Source organism: Halichoeres trimaculatus, unplaced genomic scaffold (assembly GCF_033239565.1).
Source record: "Halichoeres trimaculatus isolate MK-OKI-2021-1 unplaced genomic scaffold, fHalTri1.1 fHalTri1_scaffold_3, whole genome shotgun sequence".
NCBI classification, from domain to species: Eukaryota; Metazoa; Chordata; class Actinopteri; order Labriformes; family Labridae; genus Halichoeres; species Halichoeres trimaculatus.
This window is the reverse complement of record NW_027437181.1, coordinates 41,419,957-41,447,943: the sequence shown is the minus strand read 5'-3', so window position 1 is coordinate 41,447,943 and position 27,987 is coordinate 41,419,957. Positions and strand designations below refer to the sequence as shown.

General features: G+C 44.6%; 1 protein-coding gene across 1 annotated transcript in view; it reads left to right on the top strand.

Annotated features, from left to right (window-relative positions):
• LOC141787390 (uncharacterized) overlaps positions 1-27,296 on the top strand; it is a 33,359-nt gene extending 6,063 nt beyond the window's left edge. Inside the window, exons 11-47 of the mRNA XM_074665679.1 lie at positions 36-105; positions 392-532; positions 625-789; positions 907-1,001; positions 1,090-1,216; positions 1,392-1,644; positions 1,933-1,983; positions 2,276-2,423; positions 2,524-2,675; positions 4,393-4,531; positions 4,647-4,757; positions 4,993-5,169; positions 5,265-5,504; positions 5,650-5,806; positions 5,947-6,075; positions 6,217-6,364; positions 7,776-7,819; positions 7,988-8,188; positions 8,298-14,729; positions 14,820-15,049; positions 16,040-16,211; positions 16,885-17,123; positions 17,282-17,465; positions 17,978-18,191; positions 19,212-19,399; positions 19,484-19,553; positions 20,451-20,569; positions 20,674-20,705; positions 20,795-20,963; positions 21,241-21,336; positions 21,701-21,741; positions 21,870-24,827; positions 25,604-25,702; positions 25,966-26,094; positions 26,190-26,229; positions 26,341-26,461; positions 26,975-27,296. Of these exons, the coding sequence (XP_074521780.1) occupies positions 36-105; positions 392-532; positions 625-789; positions 907-1,001; positions 1,090-1,216; positions 1,392-1,644; positions 1,933-1,983; positions 2,276-2,423; positions 2,524-2,675; positions 4,393-4,531; positions 4,647-4,757; positions 4,993-5,169; positions 5,265-5,504; positions 5,650-5,806; positions 5,947-6,075; positions 6,217-6,364; positions 7,776-7,819; positions 7,988-8,188; positions 8,298-14,729; positions 14,820-15,049; positions 16,040-16,211; positions 16,885-17,123; positions 17,282-17,465; positions 17,978-18,191; positions 19,212-19,399; positions 19,484-19,553; positions 20,451-20,569; positions 20,674-20,705; positions 20,795-20,963; positions 21,241-21,336; positions 21,701-21,741; positions 21,870-24,827; positions 25,604-25,702; positions 25,966-26,094; positions 26,190-26,229; positions 26,341-26,461; positions 26,975-27,179 (14,286 nt within the window). The 3' untranslated portion in view covers positions 27,180-27,296. The remainder of the gene's footprint in view (positions 1-35; positions 106-391; positions 533-624; positions 790-906; positions 1,002-1,089; positions 1,217-1,391; positions 1,645-1,932; positions 1,984-2,275; positions 2,424-2,523; positions 2,676-4,392; positions 4,532-4,646; positions 4,758-4,992; positions 5,170-5,264; positions 5,505-5,649; positions 5,807-5,946; positions 6,076-6,216; positions 6,365-7,775; positions 7,820-7,987; positions 8,189-8,297; positions 14,730-14,819; positions 15,050-16,039; positions 16,212-16,884; positions 17,124-17,281; positions 17,466-17,977; positions 18,192-19,211; positions 19,400-19,483; positions 19,554-20,450; positions 20,570-20,673; positions 20,706-20,794; positions 20,964-21,240; positions 21,337-21,700; positions 21,742-21,869; positions 24,828-25,603; positions 25,703-25,965; positions 26,095-26,189; positions 26,230-26,340; positions 26,462-26,974) is intronic.
• Positions 27,297-27,987: the final 691 nt, after the last annotated feature.

Genomic DNA, 27,987 nt, shown 5'->3' with positions numbered 1-27,987 from the left:
ACCTCTCAAATGTAAATTCCTCCATGAAATGACAGGTGATGAAGATCCTTGCATCTGGACAGATTCGCATGAATCAGATTCGTTCTGAGCTTCCACTGTCAAACTGTGAGTTATGCTGAATTATATTTTGAGGACAGCCAGTGTTTTGAAGTGACACACCTTTGGGTGGAAGTGATAAACCTCTTGATGTTGGTCAATATTTGAGTGGGCCCACTCATGACAGCAGAACAGAGCTCAGTGTGGTTAACTGGAGAGCTGGCACTAGGCCAGGTCCTCTTTACAGGGTGAGATGATTACTCACCGTCACCAACCATGAAGAAGTGTTGGAGAGTAACAGTGTGTTTTTAGAAAACCGTGACACTGACTTTTTCAAACCCTCTGACTTCTGCAGCGGAGCTCATAGCATTCAAGCCGTCATCATTCTACATCTTTGTGAAGATTGTCAAGATTGGCGTTAAGATTGCAGTTCAGCTGACCCCCAAGATGCAGGTTTTCATCATGGTAGACGCTTCACTCAAAGGAACAACTTCTGGTACATCTCCACTTTATTATAGCTTGAAACCACAGACCCTAAAATTTACTTCAAAAACAACATGTTTTAAAATGGTTTTCTCCTTTTGTCAGGGTTGTGTGGTAACTTCAACAACAAAATGAATGATGACTTCAAAGTTTCTACTGGTCTGGTGGAGAGCACTGCTGCAGGATTTGTGAACACATTGAAAACTAGGGGGAACTGTCCTGACATAACAACACGCTTTGCACATCCCTGCAATCAGGGCATCAACCGGGGTACAACTTAATCTCCCTTTGTTTAAATATTTTTTCAGTATGTCTAGCAGGAAATGCATCAAATACACCTTAAAGTTAACCATGTGTTCCTTAACTCATGTTTTAACTCTTTCTCAGAGAGTTTTGCTCAGTTCTGGTGCTCCAAACTCTTGGATCCCAAAGGAGTTTTTGCAGTCTGCCACCAATACGTTGACCCCAAGACATACAAAGAAGTGAGTGTGAACTAACAAAGTTCTAACCATGAAGGAACCCAAACACTACTCTCTCGTAAACCTGTCCATTCCTGCTGTCTCCTCACAGAACTGCATGTATGACTGCTGTAGCAGTGACAGTAGTGATGAGAGCCTGTGTGCCGCTGTCTCAGCATATGTCATGGCCTGCTCAGAGCGAGGAATACAAATCCCTGGATGGCGTAAAAGTGTTTGTGGTGAGCACAGTGGAGACCCTATGGATTTACTCTGTCATCAAGCAGGCTTGAATCATAGATGGTGTATTTGATTTTGTTCATGAAGCATTAATGCTTACATTGTCAAAAGGTAGAATGAAAAGTCAAATATCAGGAGGACTCTCATGCTCCTCTCCTCTCAACTCTCCTCCACCAGGCCGATTCACCGTATGTCCAGAGAAAACAGTCTATGGCTACAACATGACCAGCTGCCAGCGTACCTGCCAGTCCCTCAGCCAACCTGACTTCTCCTGCCAGGCCAGCTTCATTACAGTGGATGGCTGCGGTTGTGCCGAGGGAACCTACATGAACGACAAGGGACAGTGTGTGACCAGCAAAGACTGTCCCTGCTACGACAAAGACAACATCATCCCTGCTGGACAATCTGTGACCAAAAATGGTCGCACTTGGTAAATACAAAGTTTTGTGATGTTGAAGTATGAAGGGATGGGGATGGACTTATTTCACCTAAACTGGAAGGAAGTGAAGCACCTGTTTGTGCTGCTCAAACCATCAAACACATTCCCAGATATACAGTCTACAGCTCTACTCTCTGCTAATTTCTCTTTATCTAAGAAAAGGGGTCATACATTTCACATGATGCAACACACACACATATTGAGTTTCATCAGAGAACATGCATGGTGCTTGGTGATGGTATTAACACTATTTTTGCATGTGTTTGTTTGTCCTCTCAGTATTTGCAGAAAGGGAGCTCTCAGCTGCTCAGGAGAGTCTCCAGAAGGTCAGTTTCCACATGTTCAGGCTTTAGACCAATCAAAACCTTTTCCATTCCAGTCACCATAAAATATTTCAAAGCTATAGTGCACGGGGTGAAATGGTGATCAACTCTGATGTGAAGTAAAAGGATGATGGAATTTAGATTGTCATGTTATTGGGGGGAATTATAAGAGTTAACATAGGGGAAGGGGGCGGGGCTTAACCTGAAGGTCTGATGTATAAACAGTTATTACTCTGCAGGCCTTGGGGTAGTACCCCCACTAACCTCTCTGGACAGTAGTACAGTCCATTGGAGTTTAGACTCAACTCTAACCCTATGTTTGTTTCTTACTTCCCAGGCCGACTAACATGTAGATCCCCCATGGTTTACTTTGACTGCTCCAAGGCTCAGGCTGGAGAAACTGGAACTGAATGTGAGAAGAGCTGCAGCACTCTGGACATGGTTTGTGTAAGTGTCACATAGCATTCCCACCCTAACAGAAGATTAACAAGTACCAGTTTGGTTTGTCTGAAACAGTCTCACCGCCCTCCACTTTGCTTGACCACAGGTCAGTTCAGGCTGTACATCAGGCTGCATGTGCCCTAAAGGCCTGGTGGCAGATGGAGCAGGAGGCTGTGTCAAGGAGAATAATTGCCCATGTATGCACAATGGACGGCTCTTTCATGCTGGAGAAACACTTACTGTGGACTGCAACACCTGGTTTGTGCAAGACATAACATTAACACCAGTAGAGTAGAATATTTTTCAATAATGATGATAAAAATCATGACCAGGGAAGTTACATTTCTGTGGAAGCAACACTGGAAATGGTTTGTTGTTGCAAAGGCATTGTATTTTGGCTGTAGTTGTATTGTATATGATCTTGTAAAAGGGCACTGGACACATGGTCCATCCAACCATCCATCCAACCATCCATCCATTCAACCATTCATTCATCCATCCATCCATCCATCCATCCATCCATCCATCCATCCATCCATCCATCCATCATCCCACAGAATTAAACATCTAAAATCAATCCTACATTTATTCATATGGACCAAGCGGCAACCTCCGGTCTGAGAATATGAGACAATACGGAAGAGCTAAAATCTGCTGTTTCTTGTGTGTTCGCTTGAGGCTGGCTCCAGAAGTAGCGGAAGTCACATACACACCAAGCCAAAAAGAGCCATTTTCAAAGCAGAAATTAGCCTTTTTACAGCCTGGTTCAAAAAACTTCTCCTTTCTGAGTCACTTATTTTACCACTGGCACCCACTGTACTGGGGGTGAATTTTTTTCTAACGCGGCCTTTCAGAGGATTTTAAGATTGTGAGCTCCACCAATAAGAGGCACAGCTGGGGGTCACGTGACGGCCGGTGCCCTATATGGCCGTTATAGCCGATGTGCTTCATTTTCAATTTCAGAAACAGACAGGTGACGTAGGCGAGACTACATCCATGTTTTATACAGTCTATGAAATGAACATCCATTCATCTGAATTGAACATCCATCCATCCATCCATCAATCCATCCAACCATCCATCCATCTCATTATTGAACATCTATCCATCCATCCATCCATCCATCCATCCATCCATCCATCCATCCATCCATCCATCCATCCATGTCATTATTGAACATCCATCCATCCATCCATCCATCCATCTGACAACAATCCATCCATTCATCCATCCATCTATCCATCCATCCATCCATCCATCTCATTATTGAACATCTATCCATCCATCCATCAATCCATCCAACCATCCATCCATCTCATTATTGAACATCTATCCATCCATCCATCCATCCATCCATCAATCCATCCAACCATCCATCCATCTCATTATTGAACATCTATCCATCCATCCATCCATCCATCCATCCATCCATCCATCCATCCATCCATCCATCCATCCATCCATGTCATTATTGAACATCCATCCATCCATCCATCCATCCATCCATCCATCCATCCATCCATCCATCTGACAACAATCCATCCATTCATCCATCCATCTATCCATCCATCCACAATCCATCCATCCATCCATCCATCCATCCATCCATCCATCCATCCATCCATCCATCCATCCACCCAACCATTCATCCACCCATCATCCTTCGTATTAAAAATCTAAAATCAAACCACCATTTATTCGTATGGACATCCATTCATCTGTATTGAACATCCATCCATCCATTCATCCATCCATCTCATTACTGAACATCCATCCATCTGACCATCTATTCATATATGTTAAACATCCACCCATCCATCTGTATTAAACAGCCTTCCATCCAAAATAGAACTTCTATCTTTTCTTCCATCCATCCCTGAAACATTTACCAACTTAGTGTAAAACTTTTTATCTTTTTTTAAATTCATTTTGTAATTTTTGTTGAACTTATGTTTCATGTGTTTTTCCTTCTCAGTACCTGCTCTAACAGAAAGTTCACATGTACCAACAACGTGTGTGATGCTGTTTGTGGGATCTATGGCGATGGCCACTACGTCACATTTGACGATAAGAGGTTTGACTTCAACGGACAGTGTGAATACACTCTCCTGCAGGTAAACTGCCCACTGTGACTGTTAATGGGGACACAGTTGCCCTGGTATTAATGCCTGTGTTTAGTCTTTGCTTGTCGGTTTTAATAAGTATAAGTACTGTTTGTGTTTTATTCAGGACTCCTGCGGTGAAGGAGAGGGCAAAGAAAGTTTAAGTATTGTCACTGAAAATGTTGCATGTGGAAGCACAGGAACTACCTGCTCCAAGACCATCAAAATCTTCCTGGGGGTAACGATGACACACTGTCACAAACACAAAAGACTTACCTTTTGTTCAATTGTCATACTTATTAATTTATCACCACAAATTAATTTAAAAATGGAAAATTGAAGGAAAATATTCAGGGGCTAACAGACAGAGTGGAAGGATTCCTTTAAAACCAGTGATATGACTTTTTGATTACACAGTTCTGATGAAATGCAGTTTTTCTAATGCAGGTTTTTCTTCTTGTTAATTCTCACAGAGCAATGAATTCCATCTGAAAGACGAAACCTTTAACGTGATTAAGGGCAGCAGCAAGGTGTTACCCGATGCAGTGTTCAAGATGGGTATTTACCTGGTGGTGACCATTAGGAAAGGACTTGTGCTCATGTGGGACCAGAAGACCAGCCTTTTCATCAAACTCAGTCCAAAGTTTCAGGTGACCATTCAAGCCTGTTTGCCATCATTGACTGGCTTTTTTTTACTGATATGGTCAATCAAAGTTATTTCTGCCTCTGCACTTCTCCTTTTTAGAATCAAGTCTGTGGTCTATGTGGAAACTACGACGGCAACAGTAAGAACGACTTCACCACCCCCTCCCAGGAGACAGTCGCCGATGTGCTCGAGTTTGGTAATAGTTGGAAGGTTTCATCCAGCTGCCCAAATGCCAAACTGATCCCTGACCCCTGTGCCTCCAACGGCTACAGGGCAGCCTGGTCAAAGAGACAATGTAGCATCATCATCAGCTCTACTTTCCAGAAGTGCCATTCACAGGTAACTATGGTGATAACAAGCACAGACCCTCACCCCAATGCACTACCTCTACAAGTACAGAACCAAGTCACACTTGTCAATGTTCAAAGTTACTGTGATCCTACTCCTTTAAAAAATGCCAATAGTCCACTTGTCTATGTTCTAGGTTGATCCTGGTCCTTACTTTGATTCTTGCGTAAGAGACACTTGTGCTTGTGACACTGGTGGGGACTGCGAGTGTTTCTGCACTGCTGTGGCTGCCTATGCCAAAGCTTGTAATGAAGCCGAGGTCTGCGTGAGATGGAGAACTCCAAAACTGTGCCGTGAGTTTGGTTATTGTAACATCAGGATAATCAGAGCTAGGACAAGGATTACACATACTGAGATCTACATTTATGAGCCATATTGGGTTACACCTGCAAGTCTGAGAACTTAAGTTCAGATTTGTTTTTATCTCTTGCAGCTATATTTTGTGACTACTACAATGCTCCTGATGGCTGTGAATGGCACTACAAACCGTGTGGTGCTCCCTGCATGAAGTCCTGTAGGAACCCATCAGGAAACTGCTCCAAACTCATCACAGCCATAGAGGGTATGTCCTGTAGATTTCCAACTTACTTTGCTCTGAATTGTAAAATATAGGCGACTTGCATCCAGTTTGGTTCCTGCTCCCACAGAGTGCCAAAGCCTGTCTTTCCTGTGAGACTTGAATAACCCACTTTTGGTTTTACAGGCTGCTACCCACAGTGTCCTCCTTCCCATCCCTACTTTGATGAGGACTCCATGAAGTGTGTCTCCTGGGAGCATTGTGGCTGCTTTGATGATTTAGGCAATCATTACAGCGTTGGACAAAAGGTTCCATCAAAGAACTGTGACTCTTGGTAAGTCCTGTTCATGGGATTAATTTTCACATGAAGATTCATGATTAATGAGTAATACCAAAGAAACAAACCCATGCTTGGTTTAGATGATGGTACTCTAACCAAAAGCAGCACACGAATAGGCTGGACTTGATATGTCTAAGGCATTGTGATGGTTGGTGGAGAGGTCAGGAACATCACTCAAGGTGCTGTGGTTAGCATCCTGCTTGAAGAGGAGAGACACCTTCCCCATAGATTGCTGGACCTTGCAGGAGTGCACACTGCTCATATGAAGCAGTTAACTGCAATGTACCATATAACTGTGGGCCATTCTTGTTTTTCTAGCTTGTACACTTATGAGAAATGATCTAACATCTGTAGTTTAACTAATGTGTCATTTAGCTGTGTACAATAACCTTTCAAAAACGTTATGTGAACCTAAATGCTTGACAGAAATGTTCCCTTTTTCAATGAGGACAATACAAAACTTCAGCAGATTGAGTGAATTTACCTGTGCTAGAAGGGTATTTAGGGGTATCGGTGCTCTCTGCTTCTTTAAATATCTGGGGTGGCTGTGTCCCAATGGTAGAGTAGTCTAAAGTGTCCTTGAGTGAGACACTGAACCCCTAACTGTTCCCACTGTTGGTCAAAGGTGTGTGAATGGGAATGAATGCAGTGGGTAAACTGATTCTGGCTCTGTAGGAATCTCTACTATTGTGGTGTGGATGGGTGAGAAGTGTAAGATGAGACTAGAAGTGTAAAGCACTTCAAGTGGTCAGAGATACTACAAAAGTGCTGTATAAGTATTGGTCAATTTACCATTCCATTTACAAATCAAAACCCTGAAGTGGACAAACAATGACAACTTAAATCATGTAGTTTAATGACAGAGTTGCATGGCTGACATATCATTACACATATTAAGAAAACCTTCAACAACTCCTCATCTTTAAGACTGTGTTGTGAATGTGGTTATGCTAAGTGCTCATTTAGTAGCTTAAAATGTTTGGGGATGCTCTATATCACTACAACCGTAGACACTTTTTAGTGGTGTAAAAAGTATTTGAAAGCCATACTTAAGTGAAAGTAAACATATCTCACTTGATAATGTTTTCCCGTGAAAGGCACCTTTAATCCTAACAAAAGTGGAAGTGTTGTTTAAGATATCGCGACAGGTGTCTGTCTTCTTCTGAGGCAAAACTAGCAGGTGATGGTGTGGTTAATCTTTTCTCCCCAAAAACTTTGCTTTGTCAATAAAAGACAAAAAGCATCTGTTTTTTTCCTAAGTTACATCTTTATGTAAAGTTTGGCCAAATTGTAATTATGCGCTCTACAACCACTCTTTGTACCTGATGTTTCCATTTTATTTTGTCAAAAATGGTTTGATTCATGGTTTAAAATATAATGCTTTATATTATCTTCTATTTCGCAGTCACTGCACAGAATCTGGAATAAAATGCGACCACAGTGTGGACTGTAAGTATAAATTGAAACCGAAAGTAATTCAATTTTCCTGGAGTTTTTTTTCTTTTTAAAGACAGATGCTTTTAAATAAAGACTCACTCACATATTTGTATGAATAAAGGGGAAGTAAAATGGTGTGATAAATTGACATGATAGTAAGATGTTACTTATGGTCCTCAGATTGTACATGCTTTTTTAATGGGAAAACCTACAAATATGGAGAAATTATCTACGAAACTCACGATGGGTTAGGAAACTGCATTGATGCTGTTTGTGGAGTGAATGGAACAATAAACAGAACAATGGATAAATGCAAAACAACAACTCCTGCGCCAACAACTACCCCATTCATATTCAGTACTCCAGGAGCAACAACTTTAGGTAATAAGATCTATATATTTTAGGCAAGATTCCTATTTTAGAAGCACAAAGTCATGAAGCAATTTTTTTTTTCGCAAAATACTCTCATGGTTAATTTTTTTCTAAACAGGGACAACCATTGCAACAACAAAAGTACCAACAGAAGTTACCACTCTACAAACCACAGCTGCTACCACTGTAGGTCAGACAACTGCCCCAGGACCAGGAGTCACAGCAACAGTTCCAGAGATTTCACTGGTGACATCCACACCCTCTGCTGCTACAACAACCACTCAGGCACCAGGTGTTGTAACTACAAAAGCAACAACAACCAGACCTGGAGAGACAACAGTACCAGCAGCAACAACCAGACCTGGAGAAACAACAGTTCCTGGAGCAACAACCAGACCTGGAGAGACAACTGGTCCTGGAGCAACAACAGTCATCATCCCCTCAACAAGACCGCCAACAGGAGTCACAACAGGCCCAGTTACCACAGCCACTACTGCTGTTGGTCAGACAACTGCCCCAGGACCAGGAGTCACAGCAACAGTTCCAGAGATTTCACTGGTGACATCCACTCCTTCTGTTGTGACTACAACCACTCAGGCACCAGGTGTTGTAACTACAATAGCAACCACAATGAGACCTGGAGAGACAACAGTTCCTGGAGCAACAACCAGACCTGGAGAGACAACTGTTCCTGGAGCAACAACTAGACCTGGAGAGACAACAGTGCCTGGAGCAACAACAGTCATCATCCCCTCAACAAGACCACCAACCGGAGTCACGACAGGCCCAGTTACCACAGCCACCACTGCTGTTGGTCAGACAACTGCCCCAGGGCCAGGAGTCACAGCAACAGTTCCAGAAATTTCACTGGTGACATCCACACCATCAGTTGCCACAACAACCACACAGGCACCAGGTGTAACTACAAAAGCAACCACAGCCAGACCTGGAGAGACAACAGTTCCTGGAGCAACAACCAGACCTGGAGAGACAACTGGTCCTGGAGCAACAACAGTCATCATCCCCTCAACAACACCCCCAACAGGAGTTACGACAGGCCCAGTTACCACAGCCACCACTGCTGTTGGTCAGACAACTGCCCCAGGACCAGGAGTCACAGCAACAGTTCCGGAGATTTCACTGGTGACATCCACACCATCAGTTGCCACAACAACCACAAAGGCACCAGGTGTTGAAACTACAAAAGCAACCACAGCCAGACCTGGAGAGACAACAGTTCCTGGAGCAACAACCAGACCTGGAGAGACAACTGTTCCTGGAGCAACAACCAGACCTGGAGAGACAACAGTGCCTGGAGCCAGGACAGTCATCATTCCCTCAACAACACCCCCAACAGAAGTCACAACAGGCCCAGTTACCACAGCCACTACTGCTGTTGGCCAGACAACTGCCCCAGGACCAGGAGTCACAGCAACAGTTCCAGAGATTTCACTGGTGACATCCACACCCTCTGCTGCCACAACAACCACTCAGGCACCAGGTGTAACTACAAAAGCAACCACAGCCAGACCTGGAGAGACAACAGTCCCTGGAGCAACAACCAGACCTGGAGAGACAACAGTGCCTGGAGCCAGGACAGTCATCATCCCCTCAACAACACCCCCAACAGGAGTCACGACAGGCCCAGTTACCACAGCCACTACTGCTGTTGGCCAGACAACTGCCCCAGGGCCAGGAGTCACAGCAACAGTTCCAGAGATTTCACTGGTGACATCCACACCCTCTGCTGCCACATCAACCACTCAGGCACCAGGTGTAACTACAAAAGTAACCACAGGCAGACCTGGAGAGACAACTGTTCCTGGAGCAACAACCAGACCTGGAGAGACAACAGTGCCTGGAGCAACAACCATCATCATCCCCTCAACAAGACCACCAACAGAAGTCACAACAGGCCCAGTTACCACAGCCACCACTGCTGTTGGTCAGACAACTGCCCCAGGACCAGGAGTCACAGCAACAGTTCCGGAGATTTCACTGGTGACATCCACACCATCAGTTGCCACAACAACCACAAAGGCACCAGGTGTTGAAACTACAAAAGCAACCACAGCCAGACCTGGAGAGACAACAGTTCCTGGAGCAACAACCAGACCTGGAGAGACAACTGTTCCTGGAGCAACAACCAGACCTGGAGAGACAACAGTGCCTGGAGCCAGGACAGTCATCATTCCCTCAACAACACCCCCAACAGAAGTCACAACAGGCCCAGTTACCACAGCCACTACTGCTGTTGGCCAGACAACTGCCCCAGGACCAGGAGTCACAGCAACAGTTCCAGAGATTTCACTGGTGACATCCACACCCTCTGCTGCCACAACAACCACTCAGGCACCAGGTGTTACTACAAAAGCAACCACAGCCAGACCTGGAGAGACAACAGTCCCTGGAGCAACAACCAGACCTGGAGAGACAACAGTGCCTGGAGCCAGGACAGTCATCATCCCCTCAACAACACCCCCAACAGGAGTCACGACAGGCCCAGTTACCACAGCCACTACTGCTGTTGGCCAGACAACTGCCCCAGGGCCAGGAGTCACAGCAACAGTTCCAGAGATTTCACTGGTGACATCCACACCCTCTGCTGCCACATCAACCACTCAGGCACCAGGTGTAACTACAAAAGTAACCACAGGCAGACCTGGAGAGACAACAGTTCCTGGAGCAACAACCAGACCTGGAGAGACAACAGTGCCTGGAGCAACAACCATCATCATCCCCTCAACAAGACCACCAACAGAAGTCACAACAGGCCCAGTCACCACAGCCACTACTGCTGTTGGTCAGACAACTGAACCAGGACCAGGAGTCACAGCAACAGTTCCGGAGATTTCACTGGTGACATCCACACCATCCGTTGCCACAACAACCACACAGGCACCAGGTGTAACTACAAAAGCAACCTCAGCCAGACCTGGAGAGACAACAGTTCCTGGAGCAACAACCAGACCTGGAGAGACAACTGTTGCTGGAGCTACAACCATCATCATCCCCTCAACAAGACCACCAACAGGAGTCACGACAGGCCCAGTTACCACAGCCACTACTGCTGTTGGTCAGACAACTGCCCCAGGACCAGGAGTCACAGCAACAGTTCCGGAGATTTCACTGGTGACATCCACACCATCCGTTGCCACAACGACCACTCAGGCACCAGGTGTAACTACAAAAGCAACCACAGCCAGACCTGGAGAGACAACAGTTCCTGGAGCAACAACCAGACCTGGACAGACAACAGTTCCTGGAGCAACAACCAGACCTGGAGAGACAACAGTGCCTGGAGCAACAACAGTCATCATCCCCTCAACAAGACCACCAACAGAAGTCACAACAGGCCCAGTCACCACAGCCACTACTGCTGTTGGTCAGACAACCGCTCCAGGGCCAGGAGTCACAGCAACAGTTCCAGAGATTTCACTGGTGACATCCACACCATCCGTTGCCACAACAACCACACAGGCACCAGGTGTAACTACAAAAGCAACCACAGCCAGACCTGGAGAGACAACAGTTCCTGGAGCAACAACCAGACCTGGAGAGACAACAGTGCCTGGAGCCAGGACAGTCATCATCCCCTCAACAACACCCCCAACAGGAGTCACGACAGGCCCAGTTACCACAGCCACTACTGCTGTTGGTCAGACAACTGCCCCAGGACCAGGAGTCACAGCAACAGTTCCAGAGATTTCACTGGTGACATCCACACCATCAGTTGCCACAACAACCACACAGGCACCAGGTGTAACTACAAAAGCAACCACAGCCAGACCTGGAGAGACAACAGTTCCTGGAGCAACAACCAGACCTGGAGAGACAACTGTTGCTGGAGCTACAACCATCATCATCCCCTCAACAAGACCACCAACAGGAGTCACGACAGGCCCAGTTACCACAGCCACTACTGCTGTTGGTCAGACAACTGCCCCAGGACCAGGAGTCACAGCAACAGTTCCGGAGATTTCACTGGTGACATCCACACCATCCGTTGCCACAACGACCACTCAGGCACCAGGTGTAACTACAAAAGCAACCACAGCCAGACCTGGAGAGACAACAGTGCCTGGAGCAACAACAGTCATCATCCCCTCAACAAGACCACCAACAGAAGTCACAACAGGCCCAGTCACCACAGCCACTACTGCTGTTGGTCAGACAACCGCTCCAGGGCCAGGAGTCACAGCAACAGTTCCAGAGATTTCACTGGTGACATCCACACCATCCGTTGCCACAACAACCACACAGGCACCAGGTGTAACTACAAAAGCAACCACAGCCAGACCTGGAGAGACAACAGTTCCTGGAGCAACAACCAGACCTGGAGAGACAACAGTGCCTGGAGCCAGGACAGTCATCATCCCCTCAACAACACCCCCAACAGGAGTCACGACAGGCCCAGTTACCACAGCCACTACTGCTGTTGGTCAGACAACTGCCCCAGGACCAGGAGTCACAGCAACAGTTCCAGAGATTTCACTGGTGACATCCACACCATCAGTTGCCACAACAACCACACAGGCACCAGGTGTAACTACAAAAGCAACCACAGCCAGACCTGGAGAGACAACAGTTCCTGGAGCAACAACCAGACCTGGAGAGACAACAGTGCCTGGAGCCAGGACAGTCATCATTCCCTCAACAACACCCCCAACAGAAGTCACAACAGGCCCAGTTACCACAGCCACTACTGCTGTTGGTCAGACAACTGCCCCAGGGCCAGGAGTCACAGCAACAGTTCCAGAAATTTCACTGGTGACATCCACACCATCAGTTGCCACAACAACCACACAGGCACCAGGTGTAACTACAAAAGCAACCACAGCCAGACCTGGAGAGACAACAGTTCCTGGAGCAACAACCAGACCTGGAGAGACAACAGTGCCTGGAGCAACAACAGTCATCATCCCCTCAACAAGACCACCAACAGAAGTCACAACAGGCCCAGTCACCACAGCCACTACTGCTGTTGGTCAGACAACCGCTCCAGGGCCAGGAGTCACAGCAACAGTTCCAGAGATTTCACTGGTGACATCCACACCATCCGTTGCCACAACAACCACACAGGCACCAGGTGTAACTACAAAAGCAACCACACTCAGACCTGGAGAGACAACAGTCCCTGGAGCAACAACCAGACCTGAAGAGACAACTGTTCCTGGAGCCAGGACAGTCATCATCCCCTCAACAACACCCCCAACAGGAGTCACGACAGGCCCAGTTACCACAGCCACTACTGCTGTTGGTCAGACAACTGCCCCAGGACCAGGAGTAACAGCAACAGTTCCAGAAATTTCACTGGTGACATCCACACCCTCTGCTGCTACAACAACCACACGGGCACCAGGTGTTGTAACTACAATAGCAACCACAATCAGACCTGGAGAGACAACAGTTCCTGGAGCAACAACCAGACCTGGAGAGACAACAGTGCCTGGAGCCAGGACAGTCATCATTCCCTCAACAACACCCCCAACAGGAGTCACAACAGGCCCAGTTACCACAGCCACTACTGCTGTTGGTCAGACAACTGCCCCAGGGCCAGGAGTCACAGCAACAGTTCCGGAGATTTCACTGGTGACATCCACACCATCCGTTGCCACAACAACCACTCAGGCACCAGGTATAACTACAAAAGCAACCACAGCCAGACCTGGAGAGACAACAGTCCCTGGAGCAACAACCAGACCTGGAGAGACAACAGTGCCTGGAGCCAGGACAGTCATCATTCCCTCAACAACACCCCCAACAGAAGTCACAACAGGCCCAGTTACCACAGCCACTACTGCTGTTGGTCAGACAACTGCCCCAGGGCCAGGAGTCACAGCAACAGTTCCAGAGATTTCACTGGTGACATCCACACCATCAGTTGCCACAACAACCACACAGGCACCAGGTGTAACTACAAAAGCAACCACAGCCAGACCTGGAGAGACAACAGTTCCTGGAGCAACAACCAGACCTGGAGAGACAACAGTGCCTGGAGCAACAACAGTCATCATCCCCTCAACAAGACCACCAACAGAAGTCACAACAGGCCCAGTTACCACAGCCACTACTGCTGTTGGTCAGACAACTGCTCCAGGGCCAGGAGTCACAGCAACAGTTCCAGAGATTTCACTGGTGACATCCACACCATCCGTTGCCACAACAACCACACAGGCACCAGGTTTAACTACAAAAGCAACCACACTCAGACCTGGAGAGACAACAGTCCCTGGAGCAGCAACCAGACCTGGAGAGACAACTGTTCCTGGAGCCAGGACAGTCATCATCCCCTCAACAACACCCCCAACAGGAGTCACGACAGGCCCAGTTACCACAGCCACTACTGCTGTTGGCCAGACAACTGCCCCAGGGCCAGGAGTCACAGCTACAGTTCCAGAGATTTCACTGGTGACATCCACACCTTCTGTTGTGACAACCACCCAGGCACCAGGTGTATCAACCACCAAAGAAATAATCATTACCCCTCTTCCACCTCCTTCTACAACACCATGTGTGTGCATGCGCAACGGAACACCATTTAAGCCAGGTGACTGTCTTTCTGTTGTTTCTTTAGTCAACCAAAAATATAGGGTTTTTTTGTACTAACTCATGGTTTTAATTTTTCTCAATTTTTCAGGGGATTTAGTTTATAATGTTACTGATGGAGAAGGATGGTGTGCGTTTGCATTATGTAATGCATCTTGTAAGATAGAGACGCGTTTTATTCCATGTACAACAACACCAAAACCCACCACAATTCCTGCCACCACGACAACACCTTTCAGCACCACAATTAAAACCACACGTCCAAGCTCAACAACCACACCTTCACCCAAGGACTGCATCTACATGAACCAAACAAGAAAGGTACAATATTTTGAATTGTTTAGTAAATATTTTAATGTTCAGAAACTGATGTAAGTCTAACTCCTTCTAACCCATTGTCTATCCCTATACATTACAGTGACAATGGCACTGATAACAGATTTGTCGTAAGGATAACTCAATGAGGAATATTATTTACAAAGTTTTGATCTCACAGTTTATCAATATTTTTCTCTGCAGTTCGGTGATGTTGCTTTTTCTTTTGATTTCACAGCAAAAAGTGTTTGAAAAAGGCTCTATTTAAAAACATTTATAATTCACAGCTCAAGAAAGAATTCTGCATCTTTGATGCCACCCTGTGTGCATCAAATTTTTCTGGCAGACTAAGCTATACGGTGGTTACCTCTCTTACAGAGGGAAAACAATTCAGTTTGAATTAAACATCTCTGTTAAAGATAAGGTTCACTGAGATGATCTGCAGTAATACTTTTGTTGACATTTCTGCCCTTAGTTCCCTTTCCTCTGAGTTTGAACTGACTCACCTTTTAACAGAATGAGTAAAATCTCCCAGCTTTGATTGTTGCTATTGGTCCTTCTTCTTCTGGTTTAATGACTTTGTTGTGATCAGCAAGTTATCTCTCATCAGCTCCACTGCAATTGTCTGGATTGCAGGACAGAAATTAGTATTAACATATAAAACAACCTAATAAATAAATAAAAAGCAACACAATTAAAAATAGTTTGATATATTGTTAAATGCTACTGTTCTAAAATTTTAGAAAAAGCATGGAATAACCCACAACTCACATGGCCCTATGGTGATATTTTATTTAAGAAAAGGATGTTTTATTCCTTTATTTTGGAATTTAATGTTTGGATCATTACATTCATTTGCAAAAAAAAAAAAAAAAAGTTTTAATCGTGCATAGGAAAAAAGACAGTCTTTATGTACTGTAAAATTTTGCAGCTTACAGTTTTTTAGACCAAAGAGTTTTCTTTAGTGTAACTGATCACTTCTAAACCTCTGTTCAGGATGGGGAGTCCTGGATGGTTGAAAACTGCACCATGGCTACATGTGAAAAAAGTAAGGTAACAACGACAACAAAGACCTGTCCAGTGGCAGAAGAACCTATCTGTGCCAATGGACGCAAAGCTGTTAAGGTGTATGATGAGACTGAATGCTGTTACCACTTGGAATGTGAATGTAAGTCAAAAGTAATATTTAAAAAAGATGTATTTACAGTGAGATTTTGTACATGGTTCTTAAAAAGAATGACTCTTAAAATGATAATGTTCACAAGTCGGCAGTAGCAGTGCTATAAATAACAGCATTAACCCCTTAACCAGTTGTGGGTTGTTTAGACTTCGACCTGAAAACAGAGCCTTGTAGGTTCTGCAAGGATTTTTGGATTTCAACACGACAGTGTCGAAATTGTAGTCCTGTAGAAACTCCATTTTGACAACAGGGTCAATCTACGGTCTCCCCAGAGCCAATAACATCCCTTAGCAAGATATGGTGTGAACAGACACAACATGAATGCAAGCTTAGCCATGAGAACAGACCTTTGTAGCAGTTAGCAAGTTACCTTGGTAAAGAGAAACTTCGTTTTTTTGTCAAAAACCTTGGGCAAAACCAGACTCATGTTAGACGGACTTTTAGCTTGAGTCGCAACCACACCCACATAAAGAGAAGAGACGTTGTTGGTGGTTCCTATGACAAATCTGGTACAATTTTTTTTTTAAACTCATACTTGAAATCTCCATCAAAAGGGCATCAAGCAGTAGCCAATGAGCAACAAGCCATTTTTTGAGGAATACTGATGATGACGCATATTGCTAATTGTTAAGTTTTAACTGTGTTTCTTCTTGTCCTGCAGGTGTGTGCAACGTTGTGGGTAAAGAGCACTTCACAACATTTGATGGAAAAGTCTACTCTTTCAAACAGCACTGTGACTACGTCCTGGTCAAAGAGATGATAAATAAATACAACCTGACTATATTAGTGGACAACCAAGAATGTGATCCTTCAGACAGCACTTTCTGTCCTCATGCCGTCATCGTTCATTTCCAATCCTACAAGATAGTTTTGACTCAGCTGAAGGACACTGGCCTTGTGGTAAGGAACATTCAAAACTCTCAAAGCATAAACTTTTGAAGTGGTCTTGCTTCATTTATTATTCTGAGATTTAGTGTCAGCAGGTCCCTCACATATCTGATCTAACACAGTTAACATTGGAAATGTCAGTCCTGACTGTGTTTCTCCCTGTCCAACAGGTGTACGTGAATGGAAAACGCATCTATCCCGCATTCAGCAATGACGACCTGCTCCTCACCGGCACAGATCTGCAGATCACTCTTGAAATACCTGAAATCAGGACAAAAGTTACGAATACAAAATCCTCATACAGCATTGAGATTCCTGAATCTCTTTTTGGTGGCAACACTGAGGGCCAGTGCGGTGAGTCAGCAGAACATCTTACCTCTATTTTTCTTTAACCATCTTAAGGAAGCACAGCAGGCCATAAAAAGCCGAAAAAGAAATCAAATAGATGCAGTCCGGAGTTACAGTTAATGGACTTGTATTTATATGATACCTATTTAGTCTTTTCAACCATGTAAAGCGCTAAACATTGCGAGTCACGTCCACAAACTGATGGTACAGATGGCTACTTCAGGGATTAGCACATAAAAACAATAACAGACTGAGGATAAGTGAAACCAAACTAAGACTTGGGGTCATGTAGTAAAGTGTAACAGACTAAAGGTGGACACAAACCTGAAAATGGCGTGGAGATAAAAATAACTACAGTTCATAAAACTGTGCCCATGTATACAGAGTTGAATACACAAATCACCGGTCATCAGAGTGTTCCCACGTTTTGATCAGCTTTATTTTAACATCACCTTAAAAAAGCCAGTCACCTCAGAGTTCTTTTCACACATCAATTTCTGTCTTTCTTTCTTTTCCAGGAAACTGTGACAACAATCAGGCCAATGACTGTCGCGCTCCAAATGGAGTGGTAGAAAGCTGCACCATCTCCGCAGACAGCTGGGCTGTCTCAGAGACACCCTGTGAGGTCACCACCACCACCCCGCAGACAACAACGATAACTAAGCCCACTTCCCCAGCCACAACTACAGAGCATCCATGTAAACCTGCCATCTGTGAGCTCCTGACAAGCAGGTTAGTGATCTAAAAACACCAGCCTCCAACAGTGAACAGCCTGTTTAAAACAAACTGTTGGGTACAGAAAGTACATTTCTGGTAGATATTAAGAATCAAGCAAATGTGGTCTTTTCTAAAAAATCTTTCAAACAAAATATTTCAGTTGCTCAGTTTGAAAAAAACTCAACCATTTCATAAAGATGGTGCCTATAAACCCCAAATTAAAATCCATAGTATCTGGCTAATATCCCTATTCATCCCTTTGAATTACTTCAGCACTTGCACAGTTTAAGGTGTTGGGTGTGAAATGATAGGTTTGGGCTGTCAGACTTCGTGGACATTTGAAAAAGAGTCATCATAAAGTGATGCAACCATAATAACATCAAGACTGAAAAATGACGTGCTCAGATGAAGAAAACTCTTGATCTATCCTCGAGTCGTCTTTATTTCAAAGGACCACCAAAGGGAGACATGGGGTGAGAAGAGAGGGGATGCCATGCAGGCCTTTTGGGGGTTGAGACATACCCTCTGAGTCAGACCTGTGACCCCGGTCTGCACCATCTTACTGACTTGATGCACTCACAAATGATTCTGTTGGTCTGTTAGTAAACTGAAGTTGTTGTCACCAACAGGATGTCCTTCATCAGTTTTGAGGTGCATACCAGAAACCTCAGCAGTTTTTCAATCAATCCATTTCCCTCTAAGCGTGCGTGGCTTATGGCACCAGTGTCTGTGAGACAGAGTTTCCTCTTTGTGTTTGGGATCATTTCTATCAAATAGGGATAATTTGCCCTGTATGAATGTGTGCTTGTTTGTTTATTTAAATACAAGCCACCACCACCAGAGCTCAGATGTACAAGATGTCATGCGTTACAATGTGGGGTGCACCAACTCTTTGGAAGCACTTTTTTGACAAAACAGTGTCTTGTGCTACCAATGTCTGCTTTCAATGCATGGTTTTGCGAGTCATCTAATTTGTTAGAATCTTAGGGACCGTGTTTTCTAACAAAAAAAATATCTGATTTTTTTGTCTACCAGCGTATTCGAACCTTGCAACTCAGTCATCCCCCCAGGCCCATCCATTGAAGCCTGTCGGTCTGACATCTGTGACGATGCCAAACCCACCGGTATAAATGCTAGCTGCTCCAGCTTAGAGGCCTATGCTGATGAGTGTGCTAAAAAAGGAGTCTGTATTGACTGGAGGAATGCTACCGATGGGCAGTGTGGTGAGTACCATGGTCTTTCTAGTCAAACACTAGTTGTTGTGTGTGGTGCCAAAATTTGCATATAACTATATTTACATTTTACAGAGCACAAGTGTCCAGACAACAAAGTGTACAAAGCCTGTGGCCCCGCTGTTGAGCCAACGTGCAATGACAGGTATAGTTTGTGTTGTGTTAATGGTGTGATCTTTTTTTTTTTACATACATCTAAGTTTGAACATTAAAACACCACTTAACAGTTCCATAAACTTGAACTGCCTCCGGGAAAGCACTAAGTTCAATCTAAATCATTTCTCAACTGAAATTCAATATTTGTCATTCATCATGAAAATACTAAACCTTGAGTGTTTGAAGAATCACAACCTTATGTTTTACACCTCAGACCATTCAGTCAACAATCAGAGTGCTTCATGAAATGGCAGAGAACTGAAAGAGACATACTGTACCAAAAACGATCACATACATTATTAGAATTTTTCACCCAGAGTTGGAAAATAAAAAACAGTGTGTTCAATCTGTTTTCAGATCCAAGTTTTACTCAGTTATCAGCTCTAGAAAATCTGCCATGAATGAAAAAGTTTGCACACATGCCCCATCACATATCAGCATTCTTTTGCAAACCATCTAAACTTTAGAAATTTAGAGAATCAAAACAATCTTTTGGGTTTGAATTAGCAGCGTACCCTTAAGTATATATTTAATAGGAAATAAGTTCAGACTGTTAACAAAATAGCAGTGATGCGCTCTGATCTGTCTCTTTCCCTAAACAGAAGCAAACATTTACTGCACAATGTACCATTTTGCTCACTCTTCTGAGATTTGTTCTTTTAGGGCCTGTTCAAAGCCTCTTGTTCCAAATGGAAGTCATTTTCACTCACATAGTTAGGGTTATCCATATCTCAGAAGCACAGATGGATAAATTTAAGTTATCTGGTAAACAGTTAATCACTGTACCTTCATACTAAGTGAATAGTAGCACTAATTTTCCTGTTTTTTGACCATACCTTAAAAGTGTTAATGATCTAATAACTGCTCATTTGATGTCTGATGCCAGATACAACAAAAAGTTCAACACCAAAAACACAGCCACTAACGTGACCAAGGAGGGCTGCTTCTGTCCAGAAGGCACCACTTTATTCAACCAAGTCTACGAAACATGCGTTCCCTCTTGCAGTGAGTCAACTGAAATAATATAAAGAATCACTTGATGAGGTCATGAAATATTTCCCATACAAGCTGACACAACAGCTAATAGATAGCTTCTGTTTGAATTTCAGATTGTGTTGGACCTGATGGAAGACCAAAAACAGTGAGAGCTCTGCCTTGTAATTACAACATTGTGTACACTACTCAGAGAAAAGCTGTGTCTGAACTGTTGTCTGTTTTTCTCTTAACCAGCCTGGTGAGACATGGTCCAGTGGCTGCAACATCTGTGAATGTGACAAGGACTCTATGAGCGTCCAGTGTGAGCCGGCTCCATGTCCAACAAAGCAGATTCCTGACTGCAGTGAGCCTGGACAGAAGCTGGTCACCAAGACAGACGGCTGCTGCTCAACACATGAATGTGGTGAGTTTTGGAAGTAGATGTGATGAGCATGCCAGCGTAAGCGAGAGGGTATGGGTGCAGGCTCAGACCAGCCCTGCTCTCTGTAGGCTGCAGTTGCTTTCCCTCACACGCCATCTTGAGGTGTACCCACCAGCAGCCAGAGATTTGGGCTGTATCAGAATTATGAAGTTGTTTTTACTAAAAGATCATGCTAGTTGTACCAAAAATTTGAATGAACACAGATCAGAGAAATCTCCAACACACAATCATTATCTCACTATCATCTTCTCTCCAACAGAATGCGATGTCGGCCTCTGTCCTGAACCAATGACCTGCCCACTAGGCTTCCAGCGTGTTGTCAGGCCAGGCACATGCTGCCAGTCCTATCTTTGTGGTATGTCACTCCATCAGTATGCATCTACTGAAAGAGAATGATAAGCTGTGAAAAAGGCAACTTTATGTACAGCTGAAGAATACAGCAACATTTTCATTCTTTTAAGAATGCTTTGTAAGAGATGTCCACGGCATATAGATGAAAGCTTTTTACATGAAAAAAAGAATATTTGGTTATAATTTTATTTTGTTCCATAAGAATAAAAAACTCCACAAAAAGGCTAAATATATTTAAAGAGAAATAGAGTTGTAAACATCTTGATTTAAAAAAAATTAATCAATCTATTTTGAAAGTTGTTAGATCATCAGGTGTCAAAAATTGCTCTCAAATGTTCTATTTTCTTTTTTTTAATTATTTCTTTCAGTACCTAAAGGTGTATGCGTCTATGAAGGGACTGAATTTATGGCAAGTACCTATCTTAAGATCATATTTTTTGCTGTTGACAATGTACATATGTCCAATACTAAAAAGACGTTAGCTTAAAAACAAAGGGTTTTATGAGCAAATATTGACAAAAATGTGTATTTTTTCAGCCTGGTTCAAAAATACCTACACCAGGTTCCCCATCGGGCCCATCAACTACTCCTGGAACACCATTCAGCACAACAACAGGTAGACCCAGTGCAACAAGACAACCATTTGGCACAACAGTGGTAGGTGCAAGAACGCCATTTGGCACAACTGTTGGAGGTACAGGACAACCATTTGGAACAACAGTGGGAGGTGCTGGACAGCCATTTGGAACAACAGTGGGAGGTGCTGGACAACCATTTGGAACAACAGTGGGAGGTGCTGGAAAACCATTTGGAACAACAGTGGGAGGTGCTGGACAACCATTTGGAACATCAGTGGGAGGTGCTGGACAACCATTTGGAACAACAGTGGGAGGTGCTGGAAAACCATTTGGAACAACAGTGGGAGGTGCTGGACAACCATTTGGAACAACAGTGGGAGGTGCAAGACAGCCATTTGGCACAACTGTTGGAGGTGCTGAACAACCATTTGGTACAACAGTGGGAGGTGCTGGACAACCAAGTGGTACAACTATAGTAGGTGCTGGACAACCATTTGGTACAACAATAGGCGGTGCTGGACAACCATTTGGAACAACAGTGGGAGGTGCTGGACAGCCATTTGGCACAACTGGAGGAGCTGGACAACCATTTGGAACAACTGTTGGAGGTGCTGGACAACCATTTGGTACAACAGTGGAAGGTGCGAGACAGCCTTCTGGTACAACGGTTGTAGGTGCTGGACAGCCATCTGGTACAACTGTTGGAGTAGCTGGACAACCATTTGGCACAACCTTGGGAGGTGCTGGACAGCCATCTGGAACAACAGTTGGAGGTGCTGGACAGCCTTTTGGAACGACATTGGGAGGTGCTGGAAAACCATTTGGCACAACTGTTGGTGGTGCTGGACAACCATTTGGCACGACAGTTGGAGGTGCTGGACAGCAAGTTGGAACAACAGTGGGCGCAGCTGGACAGTCTTTTGGTACAACAGTGGGCGGTGCTGGACAGCCTTTTGGAACAACAGTGGGAGGTGCTGGACAGACATCTGGTACAACAGTGGGAGGTGCTGGACAGCCATCTGGAACGACAGTAGGCGGTGCTGGACAGCCGTTTGGCACAACTTCTGGAGGTGCTGGACAACCGATTGGCACAACAGTGGGAGGTGCTGGACAACCATTTGGAACAACAGTGGGAGGTGCTGGACAACCATTTGGAACAACAGTGGGAAGTGCTGGACAGCCTTTTGGCACAACAGTGGGAGGTGCTGGACAGCCATCCGGTACAACTGTTGGAGGTACAGGACAACCATTTGGATCAACAGCAGGAGGTGCTGGACAGCCATCTGGAACAACAGTGGGCGCAGCTGGACAGTCTTTTGGTACAACAGTGGGCGGTGCTGGACAGCCTTTTGGAACAACAGTGGGAGGTGCTGGACAGCCATCTGGAACAACAGTGGGAGGTGCTGGACAGCCATTGGGTACAACAGTGGGAGGGGCCGGACAACCATTAGGAACAACATTGGGAGGTGCTGGACAGCCATCTGGTACAACAGTGGGAGGTGCTGGACAGTCTTCTGGTACCACATTGGGAGGTGCTGTTACAACAGGAGAAGGTGCTGGACAACCTCTTGGTACAACTGTCGGAGGAGCTGGACAGCCATCTGGTACAACTGTTGGAGGTGCTGGACAGCCATCTGGTACAACTGTTGGAGGTGCTGGACAGCCATCTGGTACAACTGTTGGAGGTGCTGGACAGCCATCTGGTACAACTGTTGGAGGTGTTGGACAACCATCTGGTACAACAGTTGGAGGTGCTGGACAGCCATTTGGAACAACTGTTGGAGGTGCTGGACAGCCATCTGGTACAACAGTTGGAGGTGCTGGACAGCCATCTGGTACAACTGTTGGAGGTGCTGGACAACCATCTGGTACAACAGTGGAAGGTGCTGGAACAACAGTTGAAGGTGCTGGACAACCACTTGGCACAACTGTAGAAGGTGCTGTACAACCATTTGGAACAACAGTTGGAGGTGCTGGACAGCCATTTGGAACAACAGTTGGAGGTGCTGGACAACCATTTGGCACAACAGCAGGAGGTGCTGGACAGCCATTTGGAACAACAGTTGGAGGTGCTGGACAACCATTTGGCACAACAGTGGGAGGGGCCGGACAGCCATTTGGCACAACTTTGGGAGTTGCTGGAATAACAGTTAGAGGTGCTGGACAAACATTGGGAACCACAATGGGAGGTGCTGGTCAACCATCTGGAACAACAGTTGGAGGTGCTGGACAGCCATTTGGCACAACTGTAGTAGGTGCTGGTCAGCCTTCAGGTACTTCAGTTGGAGGTGCACCAACAACAATGGGAGGTGCTGGTCAGCCATTTGGCACAACTGTTGGAGGTGCTGGACAGCCATTTGGAACAACTGTTGGAGGTGCTGGACAGCCATTTGGAACAACAGTTGGAGGTGCTGGACAACCATTTGGAACAACAGTTGGAGGTGCTGGACAGTCATTTGGAACAACAGTTGGAGGTGCTGGACAGCCATTTGGAACAACAGTTGGAGGTGCTGGACAGCCATTTGGAACAACTGTTGGAGGTGCTGGACAACCATTTGGTACAACAATAGGAGGTGCTGGACAGCCATTTGGAACAACTGTTGGAGGTGCTGGACAGCCATTTGGAACAACTGTTGGAGGTGCTGGACAGCCATTTGGAACAACAGTTGGAGGTGCAAGACAGCCATTTGGAACAACAGTGGGAGGTGCTGGACAGCCATTGGGAACAACAGTGGGAGGTGCTGAACAACCATTTGGAACAACAACTGGTGGACCAGCAAGCACAACATCTGGATTTGAACAGCCTTTTGTACCTGGGCCTTGCCAGGAGTGTTACTGTGGCCCGAGGATGGATCCAGTCACCAAAGTGAACATCATCCATTGCACCCCAATTGTTTGCAACACCACATGCTCTGAAGTAAGTTTCCCGTTTTGTATACAATTGCACACATATTACTATTACACAAAAAATTATCTTTTTTTACTTTGACATGCAAGTCATGACAAACTTGAAACAAGATGTTTTCAGTGTGAAATTTGTGAAATTATAAACCCTCTGTATTAGTACTGCAAACCAATACTCCATTCAAAAATTTGAGAACACTGATAAAAGGTTGCATTTGTACTAGTCATAGTTGTAATTTAAGTTGTAGTAGCGCTACCGCTTGAAATTAACTCCAACAGATGAATGAGTTCTAATTTCTTGGTGACTGTTTAAACTGGCATGGCCACTCTGTTTTTATTTATTTTGTTAATGACATTACATAATCTATTGAGAAGAGCTGAAGGAGACCTCAGAACTTGTAGTGTACACAGCCCTTATCTGGAGAATCATCACGACAATCATTTTATGAAAAAGTTATGCTTTTTTTAAAATTTGATGCCATCAACACGTTTTAAATCCCAGAGCAACGAATCTTTGAGAGTGAAATTTTGGCTGCTAAAATATATCATGCATGCATTTTAGATTAGATAAGAAACAGTGTCTGCATAGGTGCTGGACAAAACCAGTCACAAAACAAGAGGTGGCCTATTGTCCTCAGGGAGAGTCAAAATAGACTCATAATTTTTCACACACACACACACACACACACACACACACACACACACACACACACCATGCAAAAAAATGTTTAATAAACACAAAGAAGCTCTTCTTCCTCTTTCCCTCACTCTGTAACACTCTGCTTCCAGGGTTTTGAATACAAGGCTGAACCTGAAAAGTGTTGTGGGAAGTGTGTCCAGAAGAGCTGCTTCCTTGTTGCACCTGACAACAGGACCCATGTCATTGAGGTCAGTTTGGCTGCTGAGGAAATCTCTCACTTTTTCTCATCATAAACTTCAGACTGCCACCTTCAGTGGATCGACATCATTTTTTAAACAGAAGTTGAAAGCAGCAAAAATTGTGACAAAATGCTAGATGCTATCTATATTAACTCTGTTACATTTGATTGGATTAAGATTGGTACATTTTTTTCTGTAGGTGATCTGAGCTATGAAGACGAAAGATTATCACACATTCATCTGACCCAGTTTCTTTTTTTCTCATGGTGTAGGTCAATGAAACATTTACTCTTCCTGGGGAAAAGTGTGTGGAGTATACCTGCGCCAACATCAATGGACAGCTTATTACTCAGGAGACCAAGACTGTTTGTCCTGCTTTCAATCCTCTGGACTGTGAACCTGTGAGTTAATCAAACCTCTACATCTGACACACCTGACCTCTTTGAAAACATATTGCCTGTGTCTCACACACAACATATGTGTCTTTCTCCTCCAGGGTACTGAGACAACTGATGCCAGTGGATGCTGCAAATCCTGTAAGTTGGTTGGGTCTCAATGTCCAAAATAACTCCCAGTCAAGGAGACATAGCTGTGTCATTCTTGAAGCATGTTGGAACCATGAACAGAACAGTTGTTGTGTCTTACAGGCAAGGTGCGCAGTCACTGTGAGGTCCTCAGTAAGGAGGAGGTCATCAAGGTGAACGACTGCAAGAGCAATAAGCCGGTCAACATGACATACTGTGCTGGTCAGTGTGGAAGCATGTCCATGTAAGTCGATTTATTTCTTCCAGAACTTGAAGTTTGTTTTAACCTTTTTTGATGTTTCTGAAAAATAATGTGCAGGTCTCCCAAGAGAGAATTAGTTTCCTTAAAAGTTTAGTTAACTTCCCTTTGATCTTTGTGTGAAGGTGGCTCAACACACCTAGGTTAGCTCACCAGAGTCAAAGAAATACTATTCAGTCCTTAATGGGGCACTTTGTTACTTGGATCTTTTTTTTCCCCTGACAAGAATAGAAACTCATTCAAAGGTAACACATATCTACATACACATCAATATAAGTGTCTCGCAGAGGGTCTGAAATGACATGCAGGTATTGACAGGAACATGACTGATTCTCCACCGCTTGTTCCAGCTGTTGGTTTCTCTGTATCTTTTTGTCTTTTACTTTAATTCAGTGTTGGATGTGTCACAATGGTGGACTCATCAGCTGTGACCAGAATGTAGCCATTTGACCAATCTATGGGAAAATAATGTTAATAATGTTGTGTGTTTTTTCACAGGTATTCTGCTGCTGCCAACACTATGATGCACCAGTGCGAATGTTGCAGAGAAGCCACCACCAGCCAAGGAAAGGTGGAGCTTGAATGTGCAGATGGCACCAAGATTCCCCACAACTACACCATCGTGGAGAGCTGTCAGTGCAACAAAGCAGAGTGTGTTGAGGGAACCACAAACGCTCCACTGAAGCGACGTAGAAGACGCTGATCTCCCATTTTCTGCTGAACACAGGACTGAACCTTTTATGACTTGACCTAGACCTCTTCCCTATTTTAAGCTTTTAGTATCTGTCGCTAAACTTAGCTCTTTTTCTGCATCATGACACAAGCCTGTGATGTAATCTTTCATTACTTCTCTCATTATTAAACTCATGTATCTGCAACGTCAACACTGCTGCGGACATTCATTTTTTCTGTGAATGAAGAGTGTGTTTTGTAACTCTCTGCTGCATTTTGTGGATAAATCAGTATCATAGTGGAAGCCACACAAATATTACTCATGAGTCATGTGAGAGCCTACGCACAACTCATGAGCCTGTGAGAGACTGTGTGAGCTAATTGTTCATTAATTTCAAAATAATGTAAAGGCCTGGGTGTGTTGTTAGTGTCAGATAATGGGGATGTTTTACTGCTGAGATGTGTTATTGTGTGCTTGAGAATCACAAGGGTTAAGTGCCATGGGCAGAGTTAGCAGCTAATGTAGGATCTTAAGACACACCGATTCTGACCAACCGTTATCTTTTTTTTTAAGTTGGTCAGTGTCTGTGTTGTTATGGCCTTTCCAACATGTAGCTTTGTTGCTAATTTTAACTGCTGCTACCTCTGCTGAAATGGTGCAGCTCTACACTTTGTATTTTGCCAAAACATCTTTTACTGCCGCAACACAGGTTAAACCATCATCCACATAAAAATTGCTCTCAACTTTAACCCAAAGTTTACAAATCCAGGTGAGGAGGCAGCACCACACAGATGAACTGTCATCCTGTACCCCTCTGGCCCTGTATCTAACCTTCTCT